This window comes from Cervus elaphus, chromosome 11 (assembly GCF_910594005.1).
Source record: "Cervus elaphus chromosome 11, mCerEla1.1, whole genome shotgun sequence".
NCBI lineage: Eukaryota > Metazoa > Chordata > Mammalia > Artiodactyla > Cervidae > Cervus > Cervus elaphus.
The window spans coordinates 45,297,084-45,317,250 of NC_057825.1; the positions used below are offsets into that span (position 1 = coordinate 45,297,084).

At 37.5% G+C, this 20,167-nt stretch overlaps 1 protein-coding gene across 1 annotated transcript in view; it reads left to right on the plus strand.

Moving 5' to 3' along the window:
• Positions 1-913: 913 nt before the first annotated feature.
• XPO1 (exportin 1) overlaps positions 914-20,167 on the plus strand; it is a 41,007-nt gene continuing 21,753 nt past the window's right edge. Inside the window, exons 1-4 of the mRNA XM_043917699.1 lie at positions 914-1,695; positions 5,033-5,164; positions 10,281-10,382; positions 13,909-13,981. Coding sequence (XP_043773634.1) covers positions 5,039-5,164; positions 10,281-10,382; positions 13,909-13,981 — 301 coding nt within the window. The 5' untranslated portion in view covers positions 914-1,695; positions 5,033-5,038. The remainder of the gene's footprint in view (positions 1,696-5,032; positions 5,165-10,280; positions 10,383-13,908; positions 13,982-20,167) is intronic.

Sequence of the window (20,167 nt, forward strand, 5' to 3'; positions counted from 1 at the left end):
TAGTTTTTAGGAAGGATTCCTTGTTGAAGAGGCCACATTCAGCCTGGGGAGACATCGAGGTAAATTTGAAAGACTTGACCACGAACTATTAGGTACCTTTTCTACATCTCTGAGAAAATTACGAGGCGAAGAGTGCGCGCCCCACACCCCACCTCAAGTTCTCAACATTCTGGTCCCCAAACCAGGCATTTAAAATGGATTAGAGAGGTCTGGGGCCTACAGTTGGCCTCCACTGAGGTCTTTTTGCTCCTTTTTTCCACCCCACCCTTCCCCGATGAAAAACACAGCTGGGTGTGCCCTCTCTTTTAGGAGCGCAGCCCCCATCTGAGGGGGGCGGGCCCGGATCCCGGCGGGCTCAGGCCCCGCAAGTTGGCGGGACCCAGCGGGGGCGGGCCAGCGCGGGTCTGAGAGAAGCCGAGAGAATGCTGGCTGGCGCGCGCCGCGCTCAAACTCGCGCCTCCACTAGCTCACGAGCTGCGCCCCACTCCCTCCGTCACCAAAGGCGCCCAGCCAATGAGCGGGCCGGAAAGGCCGGGCCTGCGGGCTAAGCAATGGGAGGGGGAGCTGCGGGAGGGGGCGGGAAGTCGAGGGCGGGCCAAGTTTGATTGACAGCTCGTTGTAACCAATCCTCCGCACGGCTTCTCTTAGCTCTCCTCTCTGCTCGGCTCAACTCTTCGTCCCACCTCCTTCTCCTCCACCCCCCTCCTCGTTCCTTTGCGACCCGCCCCACTTCCCCTCCCCCATTCTGCGGGCAAATCGCTGCTGGAAAGAGGCGGGGGCCGAAGCAGCGGGCTTGTGTGGCGCCTTGAAGTGGGATTGACAGGCAGCCTGGCCAATAGAAGGTACGCTGATGGCGCGGCTGTGGCTGGAACCAGCCAATGGGCGGGCGGGCTGGGGGCGGAGGCCCAGGTTCCAAACGCTCCGCGGCGCCATGGGCTGAAAACTCAACCGAGATGGAATCTCCCAGTCTGAACCGGTTTCAACCGGTTCCGAGTTTGAGGCACTAGGAGGAGGGGGAGAAGCGGCTGCAGCGGCCGCGGCAGGAGCAGCGGGAGCTACAGCATCAGCAAGAGCAACAGTAGCTACAGCCCGGGCGGCGGTGCCTGTTCCAGTCTTTGCTGCTGCAGTCCGTGCAACCACCCAGAGGGGGAGGGGGGAACCACCAGTCGCTGAGGAGCAGGAGAAGGGGGGAAAGTTTAGGCGAGCCTGGGTGGGGGGGGGGCCAGCGCCGGAGCCGCGTGAGAGAGGGAGCCGTATTTTGGTAGGGGGAAATCGGACTGCAACTGGCAGCAGAGCGTCCCCCGGCCTTGTGGACTCTACAGCCCCTACTCCTGCCGCTCCTGCTGCCGCCTGTGGCTGGAGGGTCCCCCTGGGGCTGAATCTTTGGGACTTGACCCCGTTCCCCTCCCCCTTCCCTCACTCCCCAGCCAGGCGGGAGCATTTATCCACAGATTAATTCCCCTTCTTTTTGGGGGGGGCGGGTGAGTGTGCGTGTCGGGGGGAGGTGTCCCTGAAATAGTAAATATTGTTGAGCCTTTTTTTTTTTTGCCCTTATCCTCTTCGTTTGTAAATTTCTTTTTTAAGGTGGGAAAACTGTGAAACCCACCTTGATTTTCCTCCCCTCTTCCCCCTCCCCGTCCTCCCTTGCCCTAATACCCCGACAAGGAAGGAAGAAGCAGTTGGTTCAATCTCTGGGTAAGTCGACTGTGTCTTCGGGGCCGAGGGTCGGGCGGCGGCGCGGCTGGGCGGGAGGAGGCTGGCGTGGGGCGCGGCGGCGGCGGCCGCGGGAGGCGAGCCGGGGAGGCGGCGGCGGGCCCACAGCAGAGCTTGAGATTGAATGGAGCCGCTTCTGTTGCTGGGGGATGGAGGCGGGGAGGCGGCCGCGGGAGGGGAGCGCTGGCTGGGTCATTCGCGTGTGCGGGGAGCGGTGGAGGAAGGCAAGGAGCGAGATAGTGAAGTGGGGCCCGGCGCGGGGGTGGAAGGGCTTCCCCCAGCCCACTGGGCTGGGGAGAAGTTGGGGGAGATTTCAGGAACATTTCTGTAAATTATTAGGAGTGGAAGTTTCCAGAAATATTTAGTGCAGCAGCATTGAAACGTCCGCCTGCATCACGTGGCCTTTCGGTGGAGAGCTTGGGATCGCGGGAGGGAGGGGCTGTGGAGTCCTTGCTCTTCCTGCAGGTAAACTCAGAATCTCTGGGTTTTTTACGAGTAGAATTAGGAGAAGGAAAGGTTAGTTGATTTTTCAGGGATCTGCAGATGAGGTTCCGTGCTGTAGCTTGTTTGGGGGACTTGGGTGTGTTAAAAGTGATCGACTCATTTACTGCTGGCATTGTACGGTAGGTGATAACCTGATTCTCCTTTATTCCGATGCCTGAGTTTGGGGTGGGTGGGAGGAGATGGTGTGCTGGAGGAAGTATTAAACGATTTGCCCATCGCGGACCTCCTCTGATCACGCAGAGGCCATGCTGCATAGAGAATGGGGCGGTGAACTTCAGGCGCCTGGTCTAAATGCCTCCTCCGAGTATGGGCGGGGTGAGAGCGTGCTCCAGTCTGCTATAGTTAGAAGTGCTGCACTTCGCTTCGGCTGGGAAGAGAGGGGGAGGGCGGGCCTTAGTGAGGTGTGTTTCTACTGAATGAAGCAGGCAGTTGCTCACACACCTAAAGTAGCAGTTTTTCCTTGTAGAGACTTGCTTTTTTGACCTACTATGTAGTTATCATAAAGCAGCGGTTATGATTTTCTGGTTTGGGGATGGGAACCCGCAGTGTGTAGTTGCCTGCCTCTTCAGTTTGAAGTGGCAGTGGAGGTATTTTGGTAGTCACTTCTGGAGTCACCACATGGCTGGTTAATACTTTATATTTACTATACTGTGAGTGGAATTTAGGATTGGATGTCTCAAGAAGAAAAGGCTTTTGTGGTCTCTTACCTCTCCCTCTATGGCTTTTTGCTATCTGCCTGATTGTATATCTTAAGCGTGTGGGACACTGCTGTTAGTGGAAAGAATGTTTTGGAAGCTATTTGATTTGGGAGACTAAATGTGCTTGGCATTGACCAGAAAGCCGCCATTTCTGTACTACTTACAGTTCAAGAATAGGTAGGTCATTTCGAAGATAGCACCTAGTTTTAAGGGTGGCATTCCCTGCTGTATTTAACACAGTCTTCTATTCTGAACCTGATTTTTTCGCAGGAGTTTGTTTCAAAGGAATTTGTAAGGACAATGTACTTAAAAACTTTTTAAGAGTCACTTTTTTTTGGTTTTGGCTATTGCATTGTGTTAGGACTAAGGAGAATAAAAGTTCGTTCAGTATTTAACACCTCCCCCCCATCGAAAACTTTTGATGTGTAGAGATATCTTGGTTCTTTGTGGACTTTGCTTTTCAGCCTCAAATTTTTAAGATTGCTCTGATTTTTAAAATTATGGCACTCGAATGGGGGGAATTTACATTTGACATTTGTACAGTATATATATTTTTATTAGTATTTAGATCAGATAGTGTGTCCAGTATTTTGTATTTGAAATACATTTAATAACTACTGTAGAAATTTTTGAAATCTCACCACTGTCAATAGTAGATGGAAAGACTTAATAATTCTTAAATTCATAATTCCTCAACTTCTACGTTATATCTAACCTAACTGATTGATCCTTCAGACTTTTACTTTGTTGTAGCTGACATCATTAAATAAAACATTTGAGTTAAAAACTTAAATTGCTGCCGTTATTAAGAACGTTTTTAAACTGTTGTAAAATACCTAAGAAATAAGCCTTTTTCCTAACAAGCTAGTTTGTTCAGATACAGTGTAATCCGGTTAGCCACCCCGTTTCCTGGTCTTGGAAGGTTAAAAAGAGGGGGAGAAGTAGAGACGACCATATGACCTTGTTGGGTCTAAGTATTGTAAACCAGGAGTGCTTAACCCAAGGTTTCATGCGTGGCTTTCTGAGTATCCTGAATCGTCTGTCTGTGATTGTATACGAAGTTGTAATTTTTTTTTTTTTAATTGGCAAGAGCTGTCCTGTTCCGTTGATGTGAGGCATCTTGACCCAAAAAAGGTTGAGTACTGATTTAGCCAGACTTAAGCATCACTGACTTGGAAGAAAAGTAAAGGGAAAGATTTTTTGTAATGTTAGACAATAAAAATGTGCACATGTGCCAGCCCCTTGGAATAGAATCCTCTTAAAAGGATACCATTGCATATGAACCAGTAGATTGCAGCCAGTACATTATTTGAAGAAGCTCCTTTTTCTGTTACGATAGAATTTGTTTTTTTTTGCAGGGTGGGTTGCCAGGGGATAGTTAGCAAGCTTTTTGCTTTGCTAGCGAATACCTGGACATTTTTCTAAAACATCTTTAGATATTACTATGAAGTTTTTTCTTCTAGACCATATATGTTCAAGGAGCTTGTGCACTTGTAATTTAAACCCCCACGTTTATTCAAAGAAGAAACAAATGTAGATGGTTTCATTGTATGTAGAAGCTTAAATTCTATAGAAGTTAAGGGTATGAGATCTGTTAGACTTGTGGTTCCTGCAAATCATTGCTATATATAGGAAAACTTCGATACTACATTTAGTTTTTAAGTGTCTTCGATATGTTTTGAAAATTAAAGTAGCATGAAATAAGGAAAGTGAACTTTTACTGAGCTAAAAGGCCCTGCTTAGGAAGGGGGGACATCCATTTGAACTTCATCTCCACTTAAAAATTTGAAATCAAGACTTTCAATTGTATCAGGTTTTAGGGCCGTTAATTCTTTAATAATGTTTTTAAAAAGGGTTAAGATAACTTTATATGCATGTTAATAGAAAGAACAGTACGATTTTTCTCAGGTCTAAAAGTAAATCCTAATAATCAATGCAGTTACGGAGTACCTAAGTAGCTTCAGGATTTGCTTTTGCTATCTCAGTTGTTTAGGTAAAAATCTCCAAAATACAAAGTAAAGTATTTGTAAGAGCATGGTGGAAGTGAAATAACTTGAGTAAAAACTTTTTGACTGATAATGTCATAGGTGCCTTAAACTTTTTTTCTTTATTTTCAGTAATCTATGCCAGCAATTATGACAATGTTAGCAGACCATGCAGCTCGTCAGCTGCTCGATTTCAGCCAAAAACTGGATATCAACCTTTTAGACAATGTGGTGAATTGCTTATACCACGGAGAAGGAGCCCAGGTAAAGTAGCTGACCAAAATATTATTGCAACGTAATAGTTGCTGCATTTAGAATAGAATTTGAAATAACCACCTTTTAAAGAAGTGTTCCATAGTTTGTATTAAGTTGGAATTATATATTAACTCAGAGGGGGTCTGTAAAAATAAATTGCATTATATTTTGAAACGGTTTAGAGTGGAATGTTTTGGAATATTGTTCTGTCCTTCAACCTGTATCCCATTTACTAAAAGATCCCAATGTATTAAATGTTTTGTAGATACTAAAGGTTGTATGTCCCCTATATATTGAAATTAATAAGTCTTCTATTTTGAAACATTTAAATTGCGGAAGTACTTCACAGATAAAACTTATTTTAAAAATCCAACAATACCAAGTGTCTGAATTTTAGCACGTGTAAAAGTGCTACTGTTAAAGTAGGAGATTGTCTTAACATACAGTGTTTTGATAAGTTTAAGGCGTTGGTTTTTTTTTTAAACAAGTGTTTGTAACTTTAAACTTACATGTTATAAGAAACAACAATCTAAGGAAAAAAAAAAAACAATCTTGAGTCTTCACCCTGTGGACTTAATAACGTAAAGTTTTAAATGAGTAAAAGTTTTTGCTTTTGGATTAAAAAGATCTTTTAAAGTGATGTGACCGATATTTTATTAGTACAATTTTGTTGCCAGAAAGTACATTTCTGGGAGATAGTATATCTTTAAGATACTTGGTTATATTGAATACTTGCCTAATTAAACCCTGGCTACTTTCATAATTTTTAGAAACCTCTAAAAGGTGGACATAGTAGAAAATAGTCTAAAAAACATGGTACATAAATATTAGCAAGTATATAAGTATTTCTGTTCCTTCTAAAATCTAACATTGAAGACCATGTAAGTTGTATGAGTGGAAAAAATAACTCCAGTGATTTTTGTAAGCTTGTTAGTGCAGTTTTACACCCTAGGGGCTTTTGATCAAGAGCATTCTGAAAAGTATTTCTGTTTACTACACATACCATGTAGTAGTTGTTTCCTGATGATTATATGTTCAACGTGAAGTTTTAAGCTCCATTTCATCCCAACATGAATGTATGGAAAACAGCTGCTTTGGGAAGAAAGTATGAAAGTAAGATTGAAATGCATGAAGTGAGGGGTATGGACTTCCTTGGTGGCTCAGTGGTAGAGAATCTGCCTGCCAGTGTAGGAAACACAGGTTCTATCCCTGGGTCAGAAAGATCCCCTGGAGAAGGAAATGGCAACCCACTCCAGTATTCTTGCTCCGGAAATCCCATGGACACAGGAGCCTGGCGGGGCTACAGCCTATGGGGTCACATGTTTAGTGACTGAACAACAAGGTTGGGCTCAACTTTGTATTAGAAGCACAAGTCTGTAAGCCACTAGGAAGATTGGTGTTTAATTGTATCACATCATTAAGCTACCACTGCTGTTTAGTCTGTTCTTTTTTAACCTGTCTCACAGTGCCTGAAAGTATGATAACTAAATAGACCAGGGCTCCATGCTTATAATTGGAATAGTGATTATGAAGAATAGGGTGTAATACTACTATTAGTAATGTTTCATACTAATGTGTGGAGATATAGTGATTTGTTTTAAATTTGACTTCTGAATAAAGAGTACATTTAGAAAAGTTTTTACAAATATTTTCCCACTTAATAAAAGCAAAATTAACTTTCCCAAAAGTAAAAATTTTATGTTTAGTTAGATCTCTCATAGGACAAATCAATTGTATAAAGATAATCAGTAAACTGATAACTTGTTACAGATTAGGAAACAGGCTTAGAGCCTGAAGGCAGCTAAGAACCCCTTTTCTGATTGGGGTGTCTTTAAACTTCCTTGTTCAGTCAGTTTTTTATATACCACATCTTATGGGGGGGTTTAATGTTAGATGTCTTAATTTTATTCCAGTAAGGTTTCTGGTCATTCCTCTGGAGTCTCATCCACAAAGTGTTCCCTACCTTGGAAGAGACTAGAGGGTTAGTGATGAGGTTTTGTAAAGCACTTGTTACCAGTGACTGCTACTTTAAGGGTACTTTTGAAAGTGTAGTAAAGAAGATAGGTGATGTAAATGCACATATATGTGATGTGAACTCATTGTTTTAATATATGGTTTGATGGGGAGTGTTTGGTTTTGGTTTGTCATAAAATATGTACTTAAAATAGCAACTAGAAATTATGCTAATTAAGCTTCCAAACTCACCTTTATGTAGCCTAACTTTTAAAAAATGATTACGTAACTTTGTAGGGAAAGAAATTATTAGAAGGGTGTAGGTAGAACTTCTGCTTAGATGGGTAGTATAGTAAACTTTTAGCACTGTAATATTAGGACTACCTTCTGTTACAAACATTTTTAGCCAAGTAAGCCGCCAGGAGAAAACAAATGATAGAGTTGGGTGTTTTCTTTAATTCTGTGTTAAGTGTCTTGAACTCTTTTATCTATTGCTTAGCAACTAAAATACTTTCACCATTCAGTTAGTAACACAGGGAGATGGATGCCAGGTTTTCTCTTTGGTTTCCTTTTGTGTCTTTTAACCCCTCCTGGGCTTTTAAATTAAGAAAAGAATGTTATGTAAGGGGACAGTGGGATTGGGACAGTTTTTAAATTTTTTTTAGGACAGTTTTTTTAAAGGATGCAAATATTAGAAGTAACTTTTGAGAGTAAAATTATGACAGAATGAATGACATAAAAGGAAGGAACATGATTTATGCAGTTTGAAATGAATGGTAATACTGTGGAAAGTATTCATTTATAATATATAGAATGCTCATCACTTCAAAACTGATGAAGTTGTGTCATGACCAAATAACTTGCTAGGCGTGGATGTTTAATACACCTTATCCTCTTAATATGGGTTACTATATTACATTCAAGTCTTTATCTAGTTGTATATTCTTTCTAGTTAGATATTCTCAGGGGAAGAATCAAAACACTGCTAAAATGGGCTTTGACCCTAAATAACTCGCATAACTATTTTTTCTACTTTTGTTGGTTGTTTATGATATAATACAGTTAGAACCCTTTAAAGCCATCAGTGCTTTAATGAAACCAAATTTTAAATGTCTAGTTGTATTTCAAGACTTTACATTCTGGCTCTAACCCTGGACCCTTAGGGTGAAACCCAGGCACCTGATTTTTCTTTCAAGTTCCACAGTGTTTCTGGTGTTATTGTCAGAGTACAGAACCATTATCTAATTTAGTGAGTGTGTATTTGTCAGAGTTTTCTTTTAAACAGTTGTATTGCTAGTTGATTAATGAGAAAAAAAATCATGAATGTGCTATCTGTTCCCTGAGGAAAAGACTTCTTTCTTAACATCAAAGCTACAAGAGAAAAACGATTTTTTTTGTAAATTGAAATAAAGCCAACTTAATATCATGAGGTGTCTCTGTCAGAGATGGTTTAAATAAGAATGTTTTTCTCCCCCCTTTTTGATGATTTCTTATTAATTACCCATAGAGTCAAACCCTTGATCAACTAAATGATATAATCTGAAGGATAACTGACTTTTGTTTTTTGGTTATGACATGTGGTAGAAACAGGCAAAAGATAATTAGGATCCAGTTGAGCTACGGATCAGCCTTAAAGGTGAAACAGATTAACCTATTGGCTTTGGGGGCGGGGGGGGGATCATTAGACTTCAGCCTTTGGTAAAGCATAGTGTTCATATCATATGAAAAACTAGCAGTTAAAATGAAGAAACTAGATAATGTCAACATGGCTGCATCTTTAAAACTGTCAGGTGTCAATCATAGCTCAGTAAAGCTGAGGGGAAGAACTGTCAAATGGAAACAGCAAGTTGCAGAAGGATTTCCATAGTATACTATTAATATAAAATTCAGTAACCATACAACTGTATTTATGAAATTCATACACATGCTGTGAAAATCAAGGAAAAGACACCAGATCACGAAAGTGATTGTCTAGAAAGAAGGAACAAAGAAAGGAAATGGCATTGAAGAAAGGTACAAAGTTCCATAAGTTTTAGATCTGACATTTAAAAGGAAAACATACAAGTGTACAGCAAAATGTAGAATTGACAGTGTTTGTTTTTTTTTTTAAGTTTTATTTATTTATTTATTTTACTTTACAATATTGTATTGGTTTTACCATACATTGACTTGAATATGCCATGGGTGTACATGTGTTCCCCATCCTGAACCCCCTTCCCACCTCCCTCCCCATCCCATTCCACTGGTCATCCCAGTGCACCAGCCCCGAGCATCCTGTATCATGCATCAAACCTGGACTAGGGATTCGTCTCACATATGATAATTTACATGTTTCAATGCCATTCTCCCACATCATCCCGCCCTTGCCCTCTCCCACAGAGTCTGAAAGACTGTTCTATACATCTGTGTCTCTTTTGCTGTCTTGCATACAGGGTTATCGTTAACCATCTTTCTAAATTCCATATATATAGAATTGACAGATTTTAAAAACACTAATTTTATTAATGTTCTAGATGATGTTTTTGTAGGTTAAATTATTTCTGGGTTTGCATTTTAGAAATACAAAAGCAAAAAAGAAATCTCAAACTAGGAGTTAATATGTAAAATTAGAAGATTTCTCAGAGATAAAGCTGTGTTTACAATAAATGAAGAGACTGTCTTAATGTTTTGTATGTATCAACAGGTATTTGAGATTTGTAGACTTACTTAGACTTAGCTTTTGTCTGTCTCCCATGAAATACAATTTTATAGATATTGTTGAAGGTATCTTGGTGACTCTTACAAACCAGAGTATACCATTACAGTTTATCTACTAGATGTGAATTTTTCTGTGTTGCTTTTTTTTGTTTGTTTTTGGTTGATTGTGTGCTGAGAACCCCTTTATGTCAGAGTAGCTCTTTGTTAGAATTGATAGAATTTAAGTTCAGTTTTGAGAATACCAAATAAGGCAGATTAAGGGGAAAAAACGCTTCTGTGTTTCAGAGGTATATTTCCATTCTTAACTGAAATTTTAAGACCGATCATGGACACATTTTTATTTCTGTGAGGAGTTTTTTTTCCCCCCAGTATTTCCAAAAGTTGATAAAATCATTCTCCTATTTAGACTTTTGTCTTGCTCAATAGCTTTGAAAAGAACAAGTTAGCTTAAAATTCTTTTTGTGTACTATTTTAGCAAAGAATGGCTCAAGAAGTACTGACACATTTAAAGGAGCATCCTGATGCGTGGACAAGAGTCGACACAATTTTGGAGTTTTCACAGAATATGAACACGAAAGTAAGCAAGCGGTGGTTTTAAAATCCATTATTTCTTCTTTTCTTCCAGTCATAAACTTTGAGGAAGGTATCTCATTTTTAGTATTAGCCTTTGTTATCTCAAATCATTTAATAATGTTGAGTTATTTCAAAATTTAGTCTTAAACATAGAATTAATTCTTGCAAATAGTCCTAAGAATTATGAATGAAGTTTTGTAATTGGGACTAGTATGCAAGGTGGCTTTTTCTTTTTGTTGTTTCGGGGGTTTTTTTTGTTTGTTGTTTTTTTTTTTTTTTTCTTTTTAGAATATGTGTACAGATCTCAGCATAAATTCTGAATGTTATTCTGAATGTTATTCAGAGATGAAACATCAGAAGAGTTATTTTGGGCAAGTGATCAATATAACACAGGCTAGGCACCTCCAAAACCAAGTTTTGTGGGCAGCGTAAAACCCGACTCCATGGTACCAATGTTTTTAATGGGACAGCACTCAGTTTTTATTTGCAATTGAAAATGTTATCATTTGGGTCCTTTTTTCTTAAGTTTGAACAGAAAGGTTGATCAAAATGTGTTTTGACTGTTTAGGCTTGATGATTCACACTTCTCTTTAAACTGCCTTAAAGTAATAAAATACCATGCATGGCATTCTGTTTAAATACACACAAGGTTTCCACTTGGTATACATTGTGTTAAAACAGAAATTAGCCATGTTCACCTCTGTTTCTGAAATCAGACTGTGTTAATTAACAGTTTTAAAATATTAACTAGTTTTGACATCTTATAAATTTTAGGGCAAAAATACAGTCCAGAACTTCCTCAAAGTGCTAACCTTAAGTAACATAACAGTGTTTGCCTGTTTGCTTGCCTGGTAAATTTTGCTTTTTATACTGACAGACATTACTAATGTTTAAGTTGATTTATCAACAGTATTTTTAAAAACTCAAATTTGTCTTGTGAAAAATGAGATGATTAGAGGAACAGAAAGAAAGCAACAGGTAAAGAATTCTTCAATTTACATAAATTACAAATGATTTGGTGCTAAATTTATGCACTATGACATTTGGCTTTTATGCAATCATTTTTTTTTCTTTAAAGATGTTAACACTACCTGATATTAATCATAATGTTCCATTATGTTGATTGCTTGTAATAGGAAGAAAAGGGGTGTCTTCCTGTGCAACTGACACAGCTAGGCTTTGACGGCAGGCCTCCACAAGGTCTACCCTTTTGATTCCCTTTAACTGAATTCTGTTCATCAATTGTTTTTGTTTCATGGGTGGTGGGAGGGGAAAGGGGAATTCAATGCATAAAATAAGTATTTCTAAGGGCTCAGTAGAAATTTCTACCATAGGGATCATTTCATGCATTTATTTTTTTTTCATTTAGTCTTTGCTGTTATCTGTCCCTCATCTTCATAACTCAGCAGTGGATTTCTCAAGTCCTGAGATGTAAAGCAGAAATGTAATACTTCAAAATGATACTTGGATTATTTATGTATATTTCCAAAGTAGTTGTTTATCATTGGCCCTCAGATTTGGCTGTCACGTCCAGATTTTCTCATTAAAATACTCCTTTTCAAAGAACTGAATTCTCATCATTTGTGAAGTCTCAATGTCTAGGAGAGATTGGATCTTAGGGTATTCTGAAAGTTATCTGTGTCTTCCTTTGAACTAACTTGTAAGCAGATTTTATTGGGCTTCCTACTGCAGCCCTCCTAGCAGAAAGATGAAAATATGAATTGTATCTTCAACAAACTTGTGCTACTTTTTTACAGTTGAAGAAAGGACTAGAGGTCAGTAGATTGGTAATTTAGGTAACAAAGTGTCAGATATAAAGGCAGAAGTAGATGAATGCCCCAAAATAAAGGGGGGATATCCTTAGATTAAAAAGGGGGTAAGCTAAAAATATATTGGCTAAATATGGTGAAGTTGTTAGGATTATTACTTCTTAACTGGTGTATTTATGGTGGGTTTTGTTTCTTAGTTTCTTAAATATCTTTGTAATTGGTTGAAAATCGGCAAGAGGGTGTATATTCCATGTAGTAGGAAGTGCATTTGTTTTGACTTAGTAAAACTTTGACCACTCTTGACTTCATGACTACAAAATTAATTTAAAGCAAGTTTAGAGTAGTATGTTTTTAAAGTTAATTTAGAATTTAGTCAGTGAGAAACTTACCTTTGTTTATTTACATGTGTCAGAGCTAGACATTTAGAGAAGTAGATGAATAGGATAGAAAGCTTCACCATTTGCTGCTGATTATGAAACTTTTAATAGCGTCAAATTTATAATTTCAGAATTTTGCTTTGGCCTTGTTTTTATTTATGAAGTCTTTTTAAGGAATGTTCTGCAAATGTAGGATTTGGGTTGAAATGGCAAAATTTCCCTTAAGTACAAAATGTTAAAAATGAAAGAAAACAGCAAAAACATTGTTTGAGCACAATGTAGTTTGGGACAGTCTATATTGTGCTTTGGATAAAGTGTGCATTCACATGATCCCTTTGGTTGAAATACTAATGCTCCTATTTTATTGTGTGGTGACTAACCATTTTAAAGATGAACTCTTATTCTCAGCCAAAACTTGCAATCTGAGGTTATATGTCTATATATGAATGAGTTTGCCTTTCAGGTATTATAGCTGATTCTTCCCTAGTTCAACCAGTTGAAACATACCACAACAATTTTGACCCTTTTCTTCCTCCTGTCTATCCACACTAATTGGTCATGGTAATAATTTTGGGTAGTAACTCCTGTAGCCTTATAAATTGTTATAAATATTGTTGACTATTTAGAGTGAGTAATCAACAGGGGGGACAAAATGGCTTCAAAGTGGTATTTGTATTTATTAATTTACATTTTTAGTTATTTCTATACTTGGAAGAAATACCTGAAAGGTAGATACAGATTGCAACATGCATTTGTGTATTATTTTGACTGTGCACAAAAGTTTATCTTTAAATTAGTAGAAATAGCAACTATAAGGGTGGGGTTAAATTTTTAAATTAAACCCGTGGGCTGTCTTGCTGCTCCTTAAGTAACACACCAGTGATGTTTGTAAGCACTTTTCTATAGAAAGTATCTGTGACAATACTTTTAGTACTTGGCCGAGAGTTTACAACTCCTAGAAGATGGTAGGGAGCTTGAGAGCATCCAAGCTGCTAAATTCCTAGGAGCCTGGTTCTGTTAAGTACGCGAGCCTGTACGCAGTCATTTATGCTGTGAGCTCATATCTGGCTGCTGCTTTCTCCTTCTGCAGACCAAGCCCATTTGGCTGCTAAGGGCTTTTTATTTGGTTCTTCCTCCTGGTGTGAGCATGTATAAACAGCAGGACGTTAAATAGAGTAGTAAACAATAAAATGAGGAAAATGCATGAAAACTCAGTATATGGGCGAATGAATAGATCCTTGTTTAATATATGTAATTAAAACTTGGTAGCATACTGTTTTTGAAACTTTAGATGTAAATGTGTGAATGTCTGTCCATTTGTGAATCCTGGAAATTGCCAGTCTTACAGCAATATATTCACATACTTTTATTCTCCAATTTTCAGTATTATGGACTACAGATTTTGGAAAATGTGATAAAAACAAGGTGGAAGATTCTTCCAAGGAACCAATGTGAAGGTAGGAAAATGTTTTAAAGAATTGAAAATTCAGAATTTTTATTATCCCTGGCATTTTTGTTAGTTGACTATTAGGAGGAATGCGTCAAATCTTTAGTAGTTTATTATGCACTAATGGTTTGTTTCCTGCGTTCATCACGTTGCAAGGCAGATTCTGATTATATTTGGGGGCAGGGGAAGGATAAAGTTTTATTTGGGAGAAAGCAGAAATCAGACTGGTTCAACTTTCTCCAGTAAATATTGTGAAAAATTTTTATCAACTCATAGTTAATCTGGACCATGTTTGAAGTGAATGAAATTTGACTATGTGCTCTTATGCTTTGTTTTAAATTCATCGCATGGAAAAAAAAATAAATTCATCACATGGTAACAAGTAATGAGTATTAGAATATAAGGAATAACATAAACATAACAGCACAGGAAAAACCAAGTTTTAAAAATCATAGGACTTTATCTTTTGAAATTCTAAGCATACCTTATAAAAGATTTGCTTCTAAAATAGGAAAGATTTTTAAAAAATGAAGATTTGATGATGCCTGGTATTAATTTTTTAACTTTTCCCTTTGTACTACCTTGATAAAAGTAGTCATGGTTTAAGAAACAAGGGTCAAAGTTAGTCTCTTGAAATTCTTTAATGTGGTTTTCACATACTGCCTTATTATCTACTTTGTTACTTGTTTGCCTGGACGTTATAATGGGGTTACTCTACTTTTGATGGTGTTCTATTAAATCATGTTCCCTTTCTTGGACTATTGCTTTTTAAGATGTCGTCTTTGACCTGCTTTTTCATATCATCTTTATAATGGGATAGTGACCTGAATTTATGAAATCCTGACTTAAATCTTGACATCTTTATAGCGCATGTAGAGGTGAATGGGACAGTTTTTTAACAGCAATATCCCTAAAACATCATAAACTGAATTAAGAATGATAGTATGGAAGTATTTGAACACTGCCACCCAAAGAGGTTCTTCAGTGTTTTATTTTGGTTTGAAACCATTTTAGATGATGTTCTGTGACTTCTTTAGAAATTAATAAGTATGATTTGACTCCTGTCCCAAATAGATCCTTTGTACTTCATCACTACTTACTTTTAGGGACTTCAGTGAAGTCCTGGTTCCTTTACTATTGTTGTTTTATACTTGTGGCTTGAGCCATGGCTTACCGTACCAGCAGAAAGTGTTTATTTTTTATTTCATTGCCATTGTACTGTGGTAAGTCCCTCTTTAATTTCTAAACACATAAACCTTTGCTGCTTACTACATAAAGATTATGTTCGATGATCCTCCCAAGTTATTTTCCAGCTGTAAAATTAAATGATTTGAAGTAATATGTGCTTATCAAAGTCATGGTGGTATTTGTTACTGAAAAAATTAGAGGTTACAGTTCTCTTTGAGAACTTGACATTTTTTGCTTTCCACATGAATAAAGGGAGTGGCATGTTTCGGCTTTTATCACACAGTCAAAAACTTCCACACATTTCTATGCATATTCCAGGACATAAGATTTTTCAGTTTCGAAAGTCTTGTTTGGAAAAAAACTGGTGGAGGAGGATTCTTCATGTGTTCCTATTCTGTATTAATGAGACACTTCATTTTTCTGAAAGTTATACTTAAAAGAAAACATCTTATCAGAATCACCTTTCTTTTTACATTTCCGCTTAACCCTAGTGGTAAGATTGAGTGGGATGTAAATCTTTTCTGAAAATACCTGAAGTTACTATCACCACATACATGGTTGTTGCTGTCAGTGAAGTCATTACATGGAGGGGCAAGTGTAGTGTAATTTCTAGGGTGTTTCAGAGGTTCAATATCAGAAGAGGATGTAAAGCGGCTCTCAGAGAATGTTAGTGAACTTTAGGTCCACAACAAGTTGGCATGGTGAATTTAGTTTGTGTTTTTAAAGTAATTGTTCTAGTTTACAAAACATTGAGACATAAATTTATTCATTACTATATTTATGATTCTTTGTAATTTTGTCATTCCTGAGAGGCTTGTACCATCCTAAGATTTTATATCTCACCAAATATACTAATATTTCCGAATGTTAATTTTTCTTCATCTTTAACTTTGACATTGGAAATAAATTAGTATAACCCCTGAAATACTGTGCATTCCTTTTGTTTATAATTGTCAATCTTTTAAGCTGTTACCTTCCTTTTGTTAGCTAGTCTTAGTATATATGAGTGCTAGCATGTGGTGAAAGAAAAAGGAAAATCTGGTTGTCCCCTTTAGACAGGCTTATTCACAAAAGTGGCAGTGCTTGATGTATTTTCAGGGAAGGATAGGTTTGGCTGTACAGCCAGCCAAAATAATTTTAAATCATTTATTTCGGTCTAGTACATATTTTATCACCTTTCAGTTTCTTATCCATAAGCAGATGTTAATTTCACATGTTTTTAGGGGAATGGCATTTTCAATTTAGGCCATTGTCTAAAGCACTTTGCCAGAAATACACCTGACAGTTCTAGACTGATGTTAGATGTCTCTTGCCTTGGTTTCTCTTAGTGTATCCTTACTGCTTGGTATGTAGGTGTTTGGTATCTAATTATTCAATTAATTGCTCAGTATTGAATTATTTCAGTGGCTAACACCACTCCTTATTTGGAGTTCAGTCCTTTATTTAAGAGCCTAATGACTTTCCCAATATTTTTGCTTTTACATTTTTAAATTACGTGTGTACATATTAAATATAATTGATATCTTTGAGGTTAAGTTTTGAAGTGAATATTTGCATAGATCAGTTACTATAAGTCAAGACAAGTTTTTAAAGCTACTGAGTATAGTTCCTTGTGCTGTACAATAGGTCTTAGTTATCTATTTTATATATAGTATGTATATTTTAATCCCAAATTCCTAATTTATCCCTCCTATCACCCTCCTTTTCTTTTGGTAGCCATAAGTTTGTTGTTTGTTGTGAGTCTGTATCTATTGTATAAACTTCATTTGTATCATTTTAAAAATTCCAGATATAAGAGATATCATATGATACTTTGGTTTGCTTTACTTGGTATGATAATCTCTTGGTCCGTCCCTGTTGCTGCAAATGGCATTATTTCTTTCTTTTTTTTGGCTGTCATTGTGTTTTGCATCTTTATCCATTCATCTATCACGGGCATTTAGATTGCTTCCATAGTTTTGTTTCATTTATTTATTTTGGGGTGCACTGGGTCTTTGTCGCTGCGAATGGGCTTTTTCTGGTTGTGGCAAGTGGATGCTACTCTAGTTGTGTTGGCTTCTTTTGTTGAAGAGCATGGGCTAATTCCTCCACCCCCCGCATGTGGAATCTTCCTGCACCAGGGATCACACTCCTGATACCTGTGTTGGTAGGTGAATTCTTAACCACTGGACTGCCAGAGAAGTTCACTTCCATAGTTTCTTAAGGAACCTCCATACTGATCTCCATGGTGGCTGTACCAATTTACATTCCCACTAACAGTGTAGGAGGTTTCATTTTTCTCCACACCCTCTCTAGCATTTATTATTTGTAGACTTTTTGATGGTTGGCCATTCTGGCCATTGTGAGGCGATACCTGATGGTAATTTTTACTTTCATTTCTGTAATAGTAATGTTGAGCATCTTTTCATGTGCCTTTTGGCCGTCTTGTGTGTCTTTGGAGAAAATAACAGTTTAGATCTTTTGCCCATGTTTTGATTGTTTTTTTGGTCTTTTGAGAAGGGGTTTTTTATATTAAGCTGTGTGAGCTGTTTGTATATTTTGGAGATGAATCTCTTGTCAGTTGTGTTATTTGCAAATATTTTCTCCTATTCTGTAGAGTGTCTTTGTTTTGTTTATGGTTTCCTTTGCTGTGCAAAAACTTTGAAGTATTAAGTCTCAGTTTATTTTTGTTTTTATTTAAGGTAATGGTTTCAACTAAAGAAAAAATTGAATTTTAATATATGAAGGGAAGTAATTTCCAAATAGGGAGTAGTTCATTTAAACCAAAGGATTATATTTTAATCTGTTAGGACATGTAGCTTACAGATCATTACATTTTTGTGAGATACATACAGACTTGCTGACATTGAAAAGAGCAGTGGTGAAGAAGAGTTCAAAGTGATAAAGCCATACTATTTTGATTTTCTTTTATGGTTATTGGGACATGATATAATAAGTAATGTGTGTAAAATGCTCTGCATATCTGGGTGCTCACCATGGATAAACGTGTGTTGTCAGCCCCTTTCCATAAAAAATACTCCAACTTCTCTCCATTTCACCAAATGCTTGTATACTACTCTCAAGTTGCCTTGAAATTTCTGCAGTAACATCCTAACTGGGCTCCTTAACACCCACTTATGTTTGTCCCTTGTGATATATTTTCAGCAAAGGGTTTAATATATTTTAGAAACAGAACTAATCAGGTCATTCCTATGCATAAAATCACCCATTGTACTGAATATCACGTTTAACTTGTTGCCTTTAAGCAGTAGTGACTTTTAAAAAATTGTTTGCTTTTTTTTTTATGGTTTTATTAAGGTATATTTAACATATACAATGAACTATCCAAGTTCAGGTATACAGTTTGATACATTTTGACTCATGCCTGAAACCACCACTGTAATCATGACCTTTTTCTGGTGAATGCCTTCTCCTTTACCTCCCCAGCCTCCAGTCTGCTTTCTGTCACTCAATTGATCAGCTAGGAGTAGAATGGATAGATCATATGGTAGGTGTATATTTTTAACTGCCCAACTGTTCTCCAAAATGATTGTATCACTTTACATTCTCAGTAGCAGTATGCTTCCCATCCTTGCCAAAGCTTGGTGTGGTCAGTTTTTAAAAATTCTAGCCATTGTAGCACACACATAATGGCTTCTCCCTGTGACTTACACTGTTGAGCATCCTCACTCACATCATCTCTGTCTGTATATTTAAGTTAGTATTGTTACGCTCTACTGAACAGAGATAGTTGTTTCCGTTGTTGGTCATTTTGAAAAGCACTTCTAAGTGTTTGGACTCTTAAGGCCATAGCTTTTAAGCAAATCCATGAGAAATTCTCCCCCCACTCTGGAATGTAATGTGTGAAGTACCAGTCTAATCTCAGATTAAACAGGCACTATTGGTGTATTTTTGCCAGTTTTATAACATGATGGGATAATAAAGATAATATTGATTACATTTTATCCAATAAGACATTTTTTACAATATTCTTTTGAACTTCAGCATCATATGTAATTGACAAAAACTGTTTTACTACCATTTCTATTTAAGGTATAATGACAATGTGGTCCCCCCCGCCCCAACATTTCCTGGTTATGTGGAACTTCATAAGCGGTCTTTACTTGAGACCTCACAATGCCTAATCCTTACCTTAAATCCACACAGGAGGAGATGCGAAACACTTACAGATTTTATTAAAGAGATTTGGAGAACTGGTGGTCCGGTGGTTGACTCCACACTTCCAATACAGGGGGCATGAGCTTGATCCCTGGTTGGGAAACTAAGATCCCTTATGCTGCCAGGCGTGGCCAAAAAATTATTTAAGTCCAAGATTTTCTTTTAAAGAGCTGTGGATTTTTTTATGATTGTTCTTTTGTTATAGAAAATGTTGAATTTTTAATAAAATAAAAACAGTTGTGATTAAATGTACATATTTACCATTTTAAGTGTATTATGGTTCATTGTCAGTAAGTAAATTCATAATATTGTGCAACCATCCTTACTATTCATCTCTGGAATTTTTTGTCATCTCAGTTGAAATTACCCATTAAACATTAACTCTCTCTTATATACTCTTCCCAGTCCCTGTTAACCATTATTGTACTTGTCTCTATGAATTTGCCCATTTGGTAACTCATACGTACAATCATTCTTGTGTCTGCCTTATTTCAATAGCATATGTTGCCAAGGTTAATTCATGTTGCAGCATGTATCAATTTTATTCCTTTTTAACACTGAATATTTTATTCTACTTTGTTTATCTACTTGTGGGTTGTTTGCAAATTTTGTATATTAGGAATTTAATAGAATTTTAATTGCTCTATCTCATTAGGAGTTCTTGTTCAGTACTATTTGCAGTTATAAACCCTTTTAAGAAGAATAAATAATAAAGATCCATTCCTCTTAAAACTACTGAACATATAGGCAATAAATTACAGTCTAATTCCAATTTATAATCTCTGGGGACTGTAGGTTAAGAACCCCTGCTTTTGAATTATTTTTTTCTATTTCTCATTTTGCTGTTTGT